This window comes from Salmo salar, chromosome ssa10 (assembly GCF_905237065.1).
Source record: "Salmo salar chromosome ssa10, Ssal_v3.1, whole genome shotgun sequence".
NCBI classification, from domain to species: Eukaryota; Metazoa; Chordata; class Actinopteri; order Salmoniformes; family Salmonidae; genus Salmo; species Salmo salar.
Window position 1 is genome coordinate 25,082,839 of NC_059451.1, and position 18,113 is coordinate 25,100,951.

The window sequence follows — 18,113 nt, forward strand, 5'->3', positions numbered from 1 at the left end:
TAAACTTTGATTTGATTTAGTCCAACGCTCTAACCACTAGGCTACCTGCCGCCCCTTATAGCCTATATTAAATAATTAGTCAGGAAAATAATCCTACACTAACGTTACCTTGAATAGAACAAAACCTTGTGCCATATATAAAACAATAGCCTATGTTGCCTCAGTGTAAGCCAACTACTATCCTGGTTTTAATGTCTATGACTACTACCCACAAAATTAAACTGTAACAGAATCAAACTCGATGCATTTGTTTGAAGAAACGACTTCAAGGGATTGATTCAGACAGAGCGCCACACGGAATTGATTCAGTGAGCAGACAGAGCGCCACACGGAATTGATTCAGTGAGCAGACAGAGCGCCACACGGAATTGATTCAGTGAGCAGACAGAGCGCCACACGGAATTGATTCAGTGAGCAGACAGAGCGCCACACGGAATTGATTCAGTGAGCAGACAGAGCGCCACACGGAATTGATTCAGTGAGCAGACAGAGCGCCACACGGAATTGAGTCAGTGAGCAGACAGAGTGCCACACGGAATTGAGTCAGTGAGCAGACAGCGCGCCTGTCTGTGTGGCGGGAGCGGCACTGCAGAGGATATACACAGGCTGCGTGTTGTTTTTCCTTCAGCGCGCCAACACCCCGGGAGAAGCCACAACAAATAGTCAAAACAAATACGTTTTAGACAGTTATTATAGTAATATAAGGGCATCGCATTTTTTTGCATACGCAAGAAAGATGAGTCACGAATGAGGTCTGCAGGATGTCGTTCAAGGTAATCTCCACATTTTCCTGATGTTCTGCATAGGCTACTCTAACCAAGCTTGAAATGAAAAGAGTAGCCTAATCTACTCAATACGAATGTTAACTTTCTTTGCGGCCATCGCTACTAATGTGTGTTATGAGTAGGTCTATGATGAAGAGTATGCGTGTGTAATCTGCAGGGGGCTTGCGCGCAATAATTATGTATTTATGGAAATTAGATTTGCTGCTTGACCTTCAGTCAGCGTTCTGCCCTTTTGACCTGGCTAAGATTAGGTTGTCATGTCACTAGAGTAGAGTAGAGTGACAGGTGTTGAGGTAGTTGATCATCATCTGGCCATGAGCAGCCTACCGCTGCAGACCATGCCCCACCCACATGCAGTATTTGGAAATATCCACCAGAAAGGAGTAAATCCCAATTTCTATTAATTTTTACACTTTGAACTGTTTGGCCCCATTGAATTACAGTCAAATTTACTGTCTCCATAAAGAGACCTCATTATTGCAGTAGAGTATTCCATACTTATCTTTCAAACCATTTAACTGGACTTAGTCATTATTTGATTGACACATGATAGAAATGTATTATTTTGTCTTGTCTGTGTTAGGTTTACCCAGATTTATTTGGACCAATGTTGGTGGGTGGGAGCTAGACTGTTAGAGACCACACAACCAGACCAGAGACCATACAACCACACCAGAGACTATACAACCACACCAGAGACCATACAACCACACCAGAGACCATACAACCACACCAGAGACCACACAACCAGACCAGAGACCACACAACCAGACCAGAGACCACACAACCAGACCAGAGCATACAACCAGACCAGAGACCACACAACCAGACCAGAGACCACACAACCAGACCAGAGACCACACAACCAGACCAGAGCATACAACCAGACCAGAGACCACACAACCAGACCAGAGACCATACAACCAGACCAGAGACCATACAACCAGACCAGAGACCATACAACCAGACCAGAGACCATACAACCAGACCAGAGACCATACAACCAGACCAGAGACCATACAACCAGACCAGAGACCACACAACCAGACCAGAGACCATACAACCAGACCAGAGACCATACAACCACACCAGAGACCACACAACCAGACCAGAGACCATACCACACCATACCCAATGCAAGAGCATAATCAATGTGTGTGCGTGTGCAAAGAGCCTCTGTCCATATTGATTCATATTGATTGTGAACAGGAATTGCCTGACTGCAACTCATTTCAAATGGTTATGTCTATAACCGCCATTGCCTGATCAATACTAAACAAATTGCAGGCCAAATGTGGAATTCTGAGATGATACTGTAGATCTGTTACCTTTTATTCTGATTATAGGTCTGTTTTCTGACACTAATGTCTAGTCGATGTTGTATCATGTGTGTTTGTCCTGCAGAAGGAGACGCCCCTTGCTAACGCCGTGTTTTGGGCAGCTCATAAGGGGAACTTGGCCCTGCTTCAATTACTGCTCAACAGTGGTCGTGTGGATGCCGACTGCAGAGACAGTGTACGGACGCTGCATGCCCTGGTGGCTCAGCTGCACGCTTTACCCATAAACCACCTGTGGTAGGAGAGAAAGAGAGAGCTACAACCCTTCTGTCTGTCTGTGTGTGTGTGTGGATGTATACATGTCTTAATAATGTGTTGTAAGTCCACTTATGTGCTTGCAGTTTTCATGTGCGTCACATCTAATTGTTTATTGTTGCGTGGTATCTGAAATGTAATGCTTTGTCGAGTCTCCACTGACAAGTTCAACTATGTTTCAGCAACTTTCTCTAGAGATGATGGCATGTGAATGATTGGAAAGAGCATCAGGCAAGGAGTGTTATTTTGGAGGGGTGTGTGTGGAATTAGATTGTCTTGAGGAGAACCAAAACACTTGCAAAACTTTAAAAAAAAACATGTGCACCATGTTTCTTTCCTGTGCTGTTTTAATGACATGTAAACACGGATCTGACTGGACTTAAGGACTGAGGTGTTGATTGATTGGGATGCCTTGATCTCTTTCCAGTTTGGCACCACAGCCCTGATGGTGGCGTCCTACAGCGGCCACTATGACTGTGCCAGGGAGCTGATCATGCAGGGAACTGACATTAACCTGCAGAGAGAGGTACGGTAGACGACCACTTTAGTACACTTTGCTGTCATTATAAGACTTACCTCGGTTTTAGTGTTGCTCGTTGATAAACTGCAACCTTCCACTTTTCCATAGAGTACACAGTTCGGTGGTTGAAACGGTCGGTGCATTATTGATGTTGCTTTGAGACTAATGTGGTCAAAGTAGAAATCAATAAGCAGTAAAGATGTTTTGAAGCATTGAGAAAATGTGTACAGGTATGTCCGTTGAAGGTCTTTCTGACATTGAATGCATGTTTCTACCCTCAGACAGGCTCCACTGCCCTCTTCTTCGCTTCCCAGCAGGGACACAATGAAGTAGTGAAGCTCCTCTTTGAATTTGGTGGCTCAACTGAATTCCAGACAAAGGTATGCTGTGTCACCTACTTGGAGACAGAGAGGGAGAGTGAGATTACAGTGAGAGAGAGTCAGAGGACATCAGGGGAAGACGGACAGAATATACTGACAGCAGTGATCCAGAGTGTTTGATGCCTGCTGTGTTAAGTCATATTCCATGGGCCAGTCGCTCCAGGATATGTGGCTAATCTGTATTCTCATGGTTTGGCAGGACGGTGGCACAGCCCTCTCTGCAGCCTGTCAGTATGGCCACTCTAAGGTGGTGGACACTCTGCTGAAGAACGGAGCCAATGTCCATGATCAGCTGCATGTGAGCATCCCTAACACCTATCTCACTCACTGTCTGTTCTTTTCCACCACTCCTGCTGCCCTGCAGAACTCCACTGACAGTGTCCAATGCTGTAGTCCACAAAACAACAAAATCACACACACTCATGTTACCGCTGAGTCAGACATGAGATCCATTTTGTTTTATGCACTGTTAGGGCTGGGTGATATGGTCAAAATATCACATTACAATATTTTCTAAATGTTTGATGGTATTTGACGGTATTTCAGGTTACATTTAGCTAGCTAACAATAAGAAATAATAAAATATAAGAATAGAAACAAAGTAAATGGCAGTAGAATATAATAAACATTTTAGCATAAGTATAATACAGGAAGGCACAATTTATAGTCATACATTGTCATACGGGGCATTCGGAAAGTATTCAGACCCCTTGACTTTTTCTACATGTTGTTACTTTACAGCCTAATGGATTAAATAAAATGTTTTCCACGTCAATCTACACACAATACCCCACAATGACAAAGTGAAAACAGGTTTTTAAAAATGTTTGTAAATGTATAAAAAATAAAACACAGAAATACCTTATTTACATAAGTATTCAGACCCTTTGCTATGAGACTACAAATTGAGTTCAGGTGCATCCTGTTTCCACTGATCATCCTTTAGATTTCTACAACTTGATTGGAGTCCACCTGTGGTAAATTCAATTGATTTGACATGATTTGGAAAGGCACACACCTGGCTATATAAGGTCCCATAGTTGACAGTGCATGTTAAAGCAAAAACCAAGCCATGAGGTCGAAGGAATTGTCCGTAGAGCTCTGAGACAGGATTGTGTCAAGGCGCAGTCGTGGGGAAGGGTACAAAAAACAATATGCAGCATTGAAGGTCCCCAAGAACACAGTGGCCTCCATTATTCTTAAATGTAAGATGTTTGGAACCACCAAGACTCTTCCTAGAGCTGGCCGCACGGCTAAACTGAGCAATCGAGGGAGAAGGGACTTGGTCAAGGAGGTGACCAAGAACCCAATGCTTACTCTTACAGAGCTCCAGAGTTCCTCTGTGGAGATGGGAGAACCTTCCAGAAGGACAACCATGTCTGCAGCACTCCACCAATCAGGCCTTTATGGTAGAGTGGCCCGACAGAAGCCAATCCTCAGTAAAAGACACAGCCCGCTTGGAGTTTGCCAAAAGGCACCTAAACAAGATTCTCTGGTCTGATAAAACTAAGGTTAAACTCTTTGGCCTGAATGCCAAGCATCACATCTGGAGGAAACCTGGTACCATCCCTATGGTGAGGCATGCTGGTGGCAGCATCATGCTGTGGGGATGTTTTTCAGCAGCAGGTACTGGGAGACTAGTCAGGATCGAGGGAAAGATGAGTGGAGCAAAGTAGGCCCTCAGACTGGGGCGAAGGTTTCCCTTCCAACAGGACAACAACCCTAAGCACACAGCCAAGACAATGCAGGAGTGGCTTCTGGACATGTCTCTGAATGTCCTTGAATGGCCTAGACAGCTTCTGGACTTGAACCCAATCGAACATCTCTGGAGAGACCTGAAAATAGCTGTGCAGCGACGCTCCCCATCCAACCTGACAGAGCTTGAGAGGATCTGCAGAAAGAATGGGGAAAAACTCCCCAAATACAGGTGTGCCAAGCTTGTAGTGTCATACCCAAGAAGACTCGAGGCTGTAATATCTGCCAAAGGTGCTTCAACAAAGTACTGAGTAAAGGGTCTGAATACTTATGTAAATGTGATATTTAAGTTTTTTTATTGATGAGGAAAAAACACAATTTAATCAATTTTAGAATAAGGCTGTAACGTAACAAAATGTGGAAAAAGTCAAGGGGTCTGAATACTTTCCGAAAGCACTGTAGGGTCTGTTACTATTCATAGGACAAGCCATACAGTCCATCGCTTTGTCATCATTTACTTTGCTGATGTGACATGTTTCTAATATCATGTTTTAGGATGGTGCCACTCCACTCTTCCTTGCTTCCCAGGAGGGTCATGTGACTGTCATACGTCAACTTCTGTCATCTGGAGCCAAAGTTAACCACCCTAGGGAAGTGAGGCCACACTCCCATACAATAATAGAGGACCTCAATAGAGGGACTGACATCTTCATCTCTTGTCTCAGCCTCTTCCTCCTTGTATTTTATCTCCATTTAACTTTTCTCCCCTTCTCTTTCTCCTCACCCCCCTCCCTACCGTACCCCCGTCTCCAGGATGGCACAGCCCCCCTGTGGATGGCAGCCCAGATGGGACACAGTGAAGTAGTTAAGGTTTTACTTCTGCGTGGTGCAGATCGGGATGCTGACAGAAAAGTATGTTGTCCTTTAGCAACCCAGTCGGTGCCTAGTGGGTTGACAAAGACAAGATGATATTCCTCCATCATGTGGTTGCTTTATCTTTCAAATCCTCTTTCAGGGTTTACTTGTGGAAAATACATAAAAAAATACATTAATATATTAAATCAAGTCATTTATTTAAATGACTTTCTTTGTGTAAGTTTTGAAATGTTAATGTATCATGTTTCTTTTGATCTCATTGAAGGACGGGTCAACTGCATTATTCAAGGCAGCTTTCAAAGGACACAACACTGTCATTGAGGAGCTCCTGAAGTTCTCCCCTTCATTGGGCCTTCTCAAGGTAAGATAGATATCAAGATAAAGCTTGCGCTTTGGCATCTTCTGACTGGCCATGAATAGTTTTTATTCAAAAGTATATTGTGAAACATTGTATTGTAAAACACTTGCAGTATTTTAGTGATAAGAAACCGCTGTTAGTTACAAGTGTTTTAACTGTTTCATTTTTACAGAATGGTTCCACAGCCCTCCACGCTGCTGTCATGGGTGGCAATCATAAAAGTGTAAACCTTCTGCTGGGGGCCAATGCAGACCCCACACTACCCAACAAGGTAAATCACTGTAGTGTGAGCTACGGATAAGAAGGAAAGCAGAGGAGGATGCATTTCAGGACGTCTTTCAGGTAGATCATTTTTTCATGACTGGTTATGTTTTCTTTGCAGAACAATGAACTGCCAGCAGATCTTACAAAGAGCAATCGCATCCTGAGGGCTCTGCGACCGCAAATCTTAAATGGAAGTAGTTGATGACAACCCTAGTTGTCCATGGTTAGACCATGTCTGAAAACCTTAGACTATGGTTGTTTTATGGAGAGAAATGCACTGAGGGCTCCGAACAACAGAGAACAAACCAACAGGATTCAGCCACACAACAATAATATTAATATGGTGCTTGTTTTCAATTGCAGCTTCAGAAAATGTTATTTGGAGTTACCATAACTGGATATAGCTAAAAGGATGGTTATATATGTGGCCTACTACAAAAATGCATCCGTTTGTGGCAATAGTTATTTTGCCATGTGTGCCCTTATCTTTGAGGTGTTGTTATAACTTTGCTGTATAGTTTCTGGTTATAAAACGTTTTATCCCTGGTGCTGTAATATTTCTAAATATTTAGCTTTTTTTTCTGCCATTTTAATAAATGTAAACTGTAAATTTGTTAAATAAAATAGGAATGTGAAATAACTGTCATATTTTGTCCTGTGACTCAGTCAATAACGTGTGATGTTTTGGGTCAGCCTTTGGAATCAGTTTAATTGCCCTGGGGAGTACGAACAAAGGATCCGATTCGGGAAAGCTGTATTCCTGGTCGTAATCCTGGTGAGTTACTGCCGCTCTGATATCCAAAAATTCTTCCCGGCTGTATGTAATAAAACAAAACATTTTCTGGCCTAATAATGTAAGAAATAACACCAAAAAAATGAAATACTGCAAAGTTGCCTAGGGGCTAGAAGCACGGCTGCCCTCTCGGTGCCATTTTCTTCTGGTGCCAGGAAAATAACCTCTCACTCAACGTCAACAAAACAAAGGAGATGATCGTGGACTTCAGAAAACAGCAGAGGGAGCACCCCCCTATCCACATCGACGGGATCGCAGTGGAGAAGGTGGAAAGCTTCAAGTTCCTCGGGGTACACATCACTGACAAACTGAAATGGTCAACCCATACAGACAGTGTGGTGAAGAAGGAGCAACAACGCCTCTTCAACCTCAGGAGGCTGAATAAATTTGGCTTGGTACCTATAACCCTCAAAAACGTTTACAGATGCACAATTGAGAGCATGCTGTCGGGCTGTATCACGGCCTGGTACGGCAACTGTACCGCCCACAACCGCAGGGCTCTCCAGGGGGTGGTGTGGTCTGCCCAACGCATCACGGGGGGCAAACTACCTGCCCTCCAGGACACCTACAGCACCCGATGTCACAGGAAGGCCAAAAAGATCAAGAACAACAACCACCTGAGCCACTGCCTATTCACCCCGCTATCATCCAGAAGGCGAGGTCAGTACAGGGGCATCAAAGCTGGGCCCGAGAGACTGAAAAACAGCTTCTATATCAAGACCATCAGATTGTTAAATATCCATCACTAGCACATTAGAGGCTGCTGCCTATATACAGACTCGAAATCACTGGCCACTTTAATAAATAGAACACTAGTCACTTTAATAATGTTTACATATTTTGCATTACCCATCTCATTTGTATATAATGTATTCTATTCTACTGTAACTTAGTCTATGCTGCTCTGACAGTGCTCGTCCATATATTTATATATTCTTAATTCCTTTACTTTGATTTGTGTGTATTGTTGTGAAATTGTTAGATATTACTTGTTAGATATTACTGCACTGTTAAAGCTAGAAACACAAGAATTTCGCTACACCCGCAATGACATCTGCTAAACATGTGTATGTGACCAATAAAATGTGATTTGATTTGATTTATAACAAAAAAAATGACTAGAGGTCACTGTACTCACCAAGTAACAGAATCCTTGCAAATCTGTCTGATCTTGGTAACCTTATTGCTAGCATATACAATGCACATACATGTTTATGGATTGTTAATCAGAATTTCAAAGTACAGATAAAAATAGGCTGTGAAATTGACCGCATAAAATTGACAGTAAAGGGTCAGAAAAAGTTTTACTCGTCTCTTGTGTTGCTGTTACGTGTACATCCATAGGCGGAAGTGACACTCGACATCTTGATGCGGAAGAGATTCTGAACAATTGAAGAATTCACCAAAATGATAACAGAACACTAACCAGAGCTAATAACGTCGTATTGTGGCTATTGCACGTTGATCTATTGAGACTAGAGTGAAGTTTTATTTTGGCAATTGTACGTATACAGCAACCATGGCTAATAACAATTTACAGGTGAGTGAGTGTCCAGCCAGGGACAACAACAAACGAAATTAGCCAGCTAGCTAGGCTTGCTAGCTAACATTGTATTCGTCTACTGTTGTTTTGGATGGCGTTAATCCGTAGATTTGTCTAGCAAATATGACTCTTGACGCGGGTGCGTGCGTGAGAACTGTTTCATTATTTACTAATTACATTTTGACATACCTTTCTAAAATAAGATACACCAAATGACAATAATGATATCTGGCAGATCAAGATGTCATGCTAATGCCCTTCCCTCTTTTGTTATGGCTGTTCTATAACGTTGCCCATGCATTGTGTTACAGAAAGCCATAGATCTTGCAAGCAAGGCTGCAGAGGAGGACAAAGCTAAAAACTATGAGGAAGCTCTCCGGTTGTACCAGCATTCTGTTCAGTACTTCCTTCATGTTGTGAAGTGTGAGTTGTCTTATATCTCAGTTCCACTTCCTGTTTACAAGTCTTAATTTGAGAAATATACTGCAAACACAGAACATCCACATACATTGTTATTCTATTCACTTTAATTTGGTAATATACACTCACAGGCCAGTTTATTAGGTACACCCATTTAGTATTGGGTCGGACCCCCCTTTGCCTTCAGAACAGCCAGAATTCGTCGGGGAATTCTACAAGGTGTTGGAAACGTTTCACAAGAATGTTGATCCATGCTGACGCGACGGCATCATGCAGTTGCTGCAGATTGGACTTTGCGTCAGCATGGACCAACATCCCTGTGGAACATTTCTGAAACCTTGTAGAATGCCCTGAATAATTCAGGCTGTTCTGGAGACAAAGGGGTGTCCGACTCGGTCTAGATGGGTACTTTCATGTTGTGAACAGCCCATTCCATCTCATCTTAAAGATACTCTATTGGGTTGAGGTCTGGGGACTGTGCAGGCCACTCAAGTAAACTGAACGTGATGTCATGTTTCAGGCAGTGTTTTTCCACTACTCAATTGTCGTGTTGGTGATCGTGTGTCCACTGGATACGCTTCTTCTTGTTTTTAGCTGGTAGGAGTGGAACCCTGTGTGGTGGTCTGCTGCAATAGCCCATCCGTGACAAAGATCGATGAGTTGTGCGTCCCGAGATGACATTCTGCTCAACACTTTTGCACTGCGCTGTTATTTGTCTGTTTGTGGCCCGCCTGTTAGCTTGCACAATTCTTTCCGTTCTCCTTCAACCTCTCTCATCAACAAGCTGTTTTAGCCCACAGGACTGCCACTGACTGGATGTTTTTTGTTTGTCGCGCCATTCTCGGTAAACCCTAGGCACTGTCGTGCGTGAAAAGCCCAGCAGGGCGGTCATTTCTGAAATGCTGGGTCCGGCGTGCCTAACACCGATGATCATACACCAATCACCACACTCAAAGTTGCTTAGGTCACTAGTTTTGCCCTTTCTAACGTTCAATCAAACTAACTGAGTGCCTCAATGCGTGTCTGCCTGCTTTATATAGAAAGCCACGGCCATGTGAATCACTGTCTGTAGGAGCAAACCATTTTCGTGAATGGGGTGGTGAACCTAATAAATTGGCGGTGAGTGTATGTGTTTACCTTTGACCTTAAAGTTTGGAATGACCACAGGAGGACCTCTGGATAAACATAAATTATTTCTTAAAGAAACTGTTTTAAAAGTTTTCACTTTCACATTGAATGCCCGAAGTGTGAGGTGACTTAGGGCATAATGTGATGTGACAACCTGTGGTGCATTTCCTTTTCCTATAGATGAGGCCCAGGGAGACAAGGCCAAGCAAAGCATCAGGGCAAAGTGTGCAGAGTACCTGGACCGAGCAGAGAAGCTGAAGGAATACCTTAAGAAGAAGGAGAAGGCACCTCCAGCCAAGCCTGTCAAAGAGTCTGGGTCTGATGACAAAGGGTGAATAGGGCTGTGGTGGCCATGAAATTATGAAATGTATGCATTCACTACTGTAAGTCGCTCTGGATAAGAGCGTCTGCTAAATGACAAAAATGTAAATGTAAAATGTCAGCCGGTTATTGTCATGCAAAAGTCTGCCGGTCTCACGGTAATTGGCCGTTAATGAACATAGGATTAGCATTTCCAGGCACCCATGCATACAAGCCGCAGATGCGTGTCTTTGTAACATCTACTTAAAAAAAAGTCTAATAAATCAACTTAATATACACCATCACAATAAATCCATTATTTATTTTAGTCAGGTCTAAAGGAACAATATGATATGAAGTAAATGTATTTCAGAAGAACAGAATATGAGTTGGTCTACTGGCCTACAATGTAATCTTGTCTTTACTAATATGTAAAATTAGTTTTGATTTAGAATGGCACGTTTTCAAATGGGCAGAAAAAGACAATGTCGAACAGAGGCCGCACGCTTTCCCAACGGTTTGTTTTGTAGGCTACTTTGGTTTTATAGTGGAGCATATGCTTGATATGAGCAGCTGGGAAATAAGAGAACACTTATTTCACTCCACGCATCAACCCCTGTTTCAAGTATGTGGACACCTGCTTGTCGAACATCTCATTCCAAAATCATGTGCATTAATTTGCTGCTATAACAGCCTCTACTCTTCTGGGAGGGCTTTCTACTAGATGTTGGAAAATTGCTGCGGGGACTTGCTTCCATTCAGCCATGAGCATTAGTGAGATTGGGCACTGATGTTGGGCGATTAGGCCTGGCACGCAGTCGGCGTACCAATTCATCCCGAAGGTGTTCGATGGGGTTGAGTTCAGGGCTCTGTGCAGGCCAGTCAAGTTCTTCCACACCGATTTCAACAAACCATTTCTGTATTGACCTCGCTTTGTGCACGGGGGCATTGTCATGCTAAAACAGGAAAGGGCCTTCCCCAAACTGTTGCCACAAAGTTGGAAGCACAGAATTGTCTAGAATGTCATTGTGTACTGTAGCATTAAGATTTCCCTCAACTGGAACTAAGGGACCTAGCCCGAAGCATGAAAAACAGCCCCAGACCATTATTCCTCCTCCACCAAACTTTAAAGTTGGCACTAAGTATTGGGGCAAGTAGTGTTCTCCTGGTGTCCGCCAAACCCAGATTCATCTGTCGGACTGCCAGATGGTGAAGCGTGATTCATCACTCCAGAGAATGCGTTTCCACTGCTCTAGAGTCCAGTGGTGGCGAGCTTTACACCACTTCAGCCGACGCTTGGCATTGCGCATGGTGGTCATAGGCTTGTGTGTGGCCATGGAAGACCATTTCATGAAGCTCCTGACGAACAGTTATTGTGCTGATGTTTTTTTTTCAGAGGCAGTTTGGAACTCGGTAGTGAGTGTTGCAACCGAGGACAGGCATTTTTTACGTGTTACGCGCTTCATCACTCGGCGGTCCCATTGTGTGAGCTTGTGTGGCCTACCACTTCGTGGCTGAGGTGTTGTTGCTCCTAGACGTTTCCACCTCACAATAACAGCACTTACAGTTGACCAGGGCAGCTCTAGCAGGGCAGAAATTGACAAACTAACTTATTGGAAAGGTGGCATCCTATGACGGTGCCACGTTGAAAGTCACTGAGCTCTTCAGTAAGGCCAACTGACAATGTTTGTCTATGGAGATTGCATGGCCGTGTGCTCGATTCTATACACCTGTCAGCAACGGGTATGTTTCAAATAGCCAAATCCACTAATGTTGTATATACGGTGTAGTTAGCAAGTTGAGTACTACCAAAGCATGTCCAGAGTCATAAAATGAGATTTACTGCGGTCATGACTCATGATTGCCAGTGTGGCGATAATATGGTCACCACAACAGCCCTAAGTGAGCATAATGAATCCTGAGATGTGTTATAATCCTCACCAATTCTTCATTTGGTTCTGATTCTTTAGTCTTTTGGACTGTTTATATACACTGCTCAAAAAAATAAAGGGAACACTAAAATAACACATCCTAGATCTGAATGAATGAAATAATCTTATTAAATACTTTTTTCTTTACATAGTTGAATGTGCTGAGAACAAAATCACACAAAAATAATCAATGGAAATCCAATTTATCAACCCATGGAGGTCTGGATTTGGAGTCACACTCAAAATTAAAGTGGAAAACCACACTACAGGCTGATCCAACTTTGATGTAATGTCCTTAAAACAAGTCAAAATGAGGCTCAGGAGTGTGTGTGGCCTCCACGTGCCTGTATGACCACACTACAACGCCTGGGCATGCTCCTGATGAGGTGGCGGATGGTCTCCTGAGGGATCTCCTCCCAGACCTGGACTAAAGCATCCGCCAACTCCTGGACAGTCTGTGGTGCAACGTGGCGTTGGTGGATGGAGCGAGACATGATGTCCAAGATGTGCTCAATTGGATTCAGGTCTGGGGAACGGGCGGGCCAGTCCATAGCATCAATGCCTTCCTCTTGCAGGAACTGCTGACACACTCCAGCCACATGAGGTCTAGCATTGTCTTGCATTAGGAGGAACCCAGGGCCAACTGCACCAGCATATGGTCTCACAAGGGGTCTGAGGATCTCATCTCGGTACCTAATGGCAGTCAGGCTACCTCTGGCAAGCACATGGAGGGCTGTGCGGCCCCCCCAAAGAAATGCCACCCCACACCATGACTGACCCACCGCCAAACCGGTCATGCTGGAGGATGTTGCAGGCAGCAGAACGTTCTCCACGGCGTCTCCAGACTCTGTCACGTCTGTCACATGTGCTCAGTGTGAACCTGCTTTCATCTGTGAAGAGCACAGGGCGCCAGTGGCGAATTTGCCAATCTTGGTGTTCTCTGGCAAATGCCAAACGTCCTGCACGGTGTTGGGCTGTTAGCACAACCCCCACCTTTGGACGTCGGGCCCTCATACCACCCTCATGGAGTCTGTTTCTGACCGTTTGAGCAGACACATGCACATTTGTGGCCTGCTGGAGGTCATTTTGCAGGGCTCTGGCAGTGCTCCTCCTTGCACAAAGGCGGAGGTAGCGGTCCTGCTGCTGGGTTGTTGCCCTCCTACAGCCTCCTCCACGTCTCCTGATGTACTGTCCTGTCTCCTGGTAGCGCCTCCATGCTCTGGACACTACGCTGACAGACACAGCAAGCCTTCTTGCCACAGCTCGCATTGATGTGCCATCCTGGATGAGCTGCACTACCTGAGCCACTTGTGTGGGTTGTAGACTCCATCTCATGCTACCACTAGAGTGAAAGCACCGCCAGCATTCAAAAGTGACCAAAACATCAGCCAGGAAACATAGGAACTGAGAAGTGGTATGTGGTTACCACCTGCAGAACCACTCCTTTATTGGGGGTGTCTTGCTAATTGCCTATCATTTCCACCTGTTGTCTATTCCATTTGCACAACAGCATGTGAAATGTATTGTCAATCAGTGTTGCTTCCTAAGTGGACAGTTTGATTTCACAGAAGTGTGATTGACTTGGAGTTACATTGTGTTGTTTAAGTGTTCCCTTTATTTTTTGGAGCAGTATACTTTTTGTGTGGCCTCCTTATCAGTACAGTGAGATCAGAACAACTTTTTTTTGCTTTTTCTTTTGCAGGAATGAGAGTGATGAAGGTGAAGGTGACCCAGAGAAAAAGAAGTTCCAAAATCAACTCTCGGGTGAGTTATAGCATCAGCTGCTTCCCTTTTCAGCATTTTTTGTGAGGCTCATACAAAGCTTTGATGTAGCCTTTTGACACTGAATCTGCATTTGATTTGTATGAAAAAAATGGATATACGGCGTACTACATTTCAACCACTTCTACATTTCAACCACTTCTATCTATCTACAATCTGTCTTACAGGTGCCATCGTCATGGAAAAGCCAAACATCAAGTGGAATGACGTAGCTGGGCTTGAGGGTGCAAAAGAGGCCCTTAAAGAAGCTGTCATCTTGCCCATCAAATTCCCTCACCTCTTCACAGGTATGGATTATGGAATTCAAGCAACACAACATTCTCGATAATAACGCATGTATTGTGACTTGCAGCAATGCATCTGAAGAGTAAATAGTTTTAGTTTTGGATAGTATTAACTATACCTGAGTATGTTTGTCTTTTGTGTCCAGGAAAGCGGACTCCATGGAGAGGGATCTTGCTCTTTGGCCCTCCTGGTACAGGAAAGTCTTACCTGGCCAAGGCTGTGGCCACAGAAGCCAACAACTCCACCTTCTTCTCTATCTCCTCATCTGACCTGGTGTCAAAGTGGCTGGGGGAAAGTGAAAAGTGAGTAATGGGGCAAAGAGGATGGGCTATGCAATCAAATCAAAATAATATTTGAAGGTTATTGCTCATACATACCCATCTCTAGCCTCCTCTTCATTCTTCTCCCACACCATCCATTGGTCTCCTATTCACTTGCCGCCACTCTTTCTGTCATCAGGTTGGTGAAGAATCTGTTTAGCCTGGCCAGGGAGAACAAGCCCTCCATCATCTTCATCGATGAGATAGACTCTCTGTGTGGCTCCAGAAGTGAGAACGAGAGTGAAGCAGCCCGCCGCATCAAGACTGAGTTCCTGGTCCAGATGCAGGGTGAGAGTTTACGCAAAGCTTGGCCTCAGATCCTGTTTACCTCGTACCTTGAGTATTGACACAACTGCTTCGTCCACTGTGTCGTTTAGCACTGAACATTTTGTTTGTAAGGTATCACCAAAACAACTAAACTACTATTTTTGGGCTTTCCATTTGACTGGACCAGCTGTCTATTTAAAGCGTTTTCTCTCTCTTCTCCCAGGTGTTGGAAATGATAATGAGGGAGTCCTGGTTCTAGGAGCCACAAACATCCCCTGGACATTGGACTCTGCTATTAGGAGAAGGTCCGTGTATATTTATCTTTTGATGATCTCAAGTCCTTTATCTTATTGTAAAGATGTATTATTCCTGGGATTTTTTACCCATTGACTCTTATTAGACAGATTGTTAAAGATTAGAAATGAAGAATGAGACTCCCTCCTGTCCCTTGCTGCATCACCATATGTCATTCCCATATCAGATATCACAGCTGTCGTGTTTCTGTGCCTCAGGTTTGAGAAGCGGATCTACATCCCTCTGCCTGAGGAGCACGCCCGCTCCTTCATGTTCAAGCTACATCTAGGCTCCACCCCCAGTGAGCTCATTGAATCAGACTATGTGACCCTTGGTAAGAAGACAGAAGGCTACTCTGGAGCTGACATCAGCGTCATTGTGAGGGACGCCCTCATGCAGCCAGTCAGGAAAGTGCAGTCGGCCACTCACTTTAAACGGGTAATGTGACATTCAACAGAGGCGGGGCTCACCTAGGTGCAGCAAATCTTAATTGATTTAATTTTCATCATCTAATAGTTTTGAAGGAAGCATTGAGTCCTCTGAATGCTCTGTCAATGAGACAGTAATCAGTAATCACAAATCCAGTTCCGTCCATGTCTTCTCCTGCATACACCCAGGTCCAAGGATCGTCATGGAACCATCCCAACCTCGTGGTAGACGACCTCCTGACCCCATGCTCACCAGGAGATCCAGACGCCATAGAGATGACCTGGATGGATGTTAATGGGGAGAAACTCATGGAGCCTGTTGTTTGCATGGTGAGAAGAACCCCAAAAACATATATTTTTTGAACATGAGGGAACAAGTATGTGACGCTAACTGGTTGGACCAGGACGATACCTGTATCGCGATTCTCCTTAGTATCATGGCAAGGAAACAAAAACAACAAAAACAATGAAGTGGATGTAACTTTTTTGGGGGAAAACAGCCCTAATGTTGGGAACAAACATCATTATGTTGTCATCCAGAGTCACATTTTAGTTATTTTCCAAGCTATATCACACTATATTTTACATACAGCAGGTTTTTAAAATCCAAAGAAAGATTGTTTGATCTGCTTCGCGTTTTCATTTTTGCCGTGGAAAAAATATTGAGATACTGGTATCGTCCCAGCCCTACAAATTGACCTTTGTGATGTGCTGTTTACAGGCTGATATGCTGAGGTCACTGCACAACACCAAGCCAACCGTGAACGAGCAGGACTTGGACAAACTCAAGAAGTTCACAGAGGACTTTGGTCAGGAAGGCTAACACTCAACCAGATAATGCAAACGCAACTTTCCTTTCTCTTGTCCTTTTCCTCCACTGGTTCTCAGGCCTGTATTTACAACTCTACTTTCTCTCCAAGTTACAAAGGGGTTTCATGTATGTTGATTTGTTTGCTTATTCTGTACATTACTTTTTTTTTTTTACGGAGCCAGATAAGGTTGACTAATGTTTAAGATGGTGATGGTCTCAAAGAATATGGATTCAAACAATGTATTTATAATTTATGCTTTAAAACACTAAAGTGTCTGTTTTGGCCTTGATGGCATCAAACTAACAATGCATGTCATGGTGCATTACAGCAACTCTTCCAAAACGCCTTTACTCCTTGAAGTACATCTATGACTTGACAAGATAGATGAGGATTGCAGGTTTTGTTGTACTGTATGGTGTTAGGACCTAGTTAGTTTACTTAACTAGGACCTAGTTAACTTTAACTTTAACTAGGACCTAGTTCAGTTTTTTATTTATTTATTAATGTTGTATCCAAGAAGGGCTAAGTCTAACGTTCACTCTGTGTTGGTGGAGTAGCACTCATTGAAGAGGACCATATCATGATTAACTATCAGCAACTTTAATTTGAATTCAACTTCCTTTCATTGTCTTTTTTTGTAAAACATTCATATTCTTTTGCTGTAGGCTGTTTTTGAAAGAAGGCGTTAGTCTGAGTTCCTTGCTGTTCAACAGCAAGTAAAAATACTTTGGGATGGGTGGGGCTATGTTATAATGAAATAAAACCCAATGATTAATCTGGAAGATTAATCAGTAATTGAGTGTGCAATAATGTTTGGTCATTTTTTTATCTGTACCCCTTCAATTGTACTTCATACATTTTGCCCACTTCAAATGTTTTGTATAAGTTGTGCCTTGAAAGAGAATCAATGTATATCCTCTGTCACTACTAAAGCCAATGACACTTCAGACACCCTATGAAAGAGACACATATTCAGACAGTTACTTACTTGGTTATGATTGTATACAGCTCTTTCTATAATCTCTGATTTAACACAAAAAATGCTATAAAACTCAATGTATAGTCATTCATTCTCATTTGAGCTGTTCACAAATATTGCCTGGTCACTGGGGAGATGTCTTCATAAAAGAAGAATGGTCATTATGTTTTCTTTTGAAAATACTGTTAACATCTATGGCTGTGGGGTTTCCTAGAAATATGTATTCAGGTTTTTTTTCTGGGATTTTCCAGAGGTATCCAGTTGTGTTCTAATCTCGGCGTATATGTAAATAAAAATATTACTTATTGAAATGACTGATGTTTGGTTTACTTTACACATATTTGGATGGATGTATATTTCA

General features: G+C 43.3%; 2 protein-coding genes across 4 annotated transcripts; both read left to right on the forward strand.

Annotated features, from left to right (window-relative positions):
* Positions 1-303: 303 nt before the first annotated feature.
* Positions 304-7,116, forward strand: LOC106613857 (ankyrin repeat domain-containing protein 29). 3 transcript variants are annotated; one of them, XM_014216543.2, is made up of 10 exons: positions 306-773; positions 2,190-2,300; positions 2,805-2,903; positions 3,179-3,277; positions 3,477-3,575; positions 5,528-5,626; positions 5,786-5,884; positions 6,114-6,209; positions 6,379-6,477; positions 6,589-7,116. In XM_014216543.2, exons 1-10 carry the CDS (start codon positions 762-764, stop codon positions 6,670-6,672), a joined length of 897 nt encoding a protein of 298 aa, XP_014072018.1. In that variant the 5' UTR covers positions 306-761; the 3' UTR covers positions 6,673-7,116. The 3 variants fall into 3 exon arrangements, with proteins under 3 accessions (XP_014072017.1, XP_014072016.1, XP_014072018.1); XM_014216542.2 differs by having other exon boundaries at positions 304-773; positions 2,190-2,359; positions 5,528-5,884; XM_014216541.2 differs by having other exon boundaries at positions 305-773; positions 5,528-5,884.
* A 1,403-nt stretch (positions 7,117-8,519) lies between these two features.
* Positions 8,520-18,066, forward strand: LOC106613859 (vacuolar protein sorting-associated protein 4B). The gene is made up of 11 exons (XM_014216544.2): positions 8,520-8,803; positions 9,118-9,229; positions 10,535-10,685; positions 14,288-14,349; positions 14,535-14,654; positions 14,798-14,954; positions 15,112-15,260; positions 15,463-15,544; positions 15,752-15,971; positions 16,151-16,291; positions 16,683-18,066. Exons 1-11 carry the CDS (start codon positions 8,783-8,785, stop codon positions 16,782-16,784), a joined length of 1,317 nt encoding a protein of 438 aa, XP_014072019.1. The 5' UTR covers positions 8,520-8,782; the 3' UTR covers positions 16,785-18,066.
* Positions 18,067-18,113: the final 47 nt, after the last annotated feature.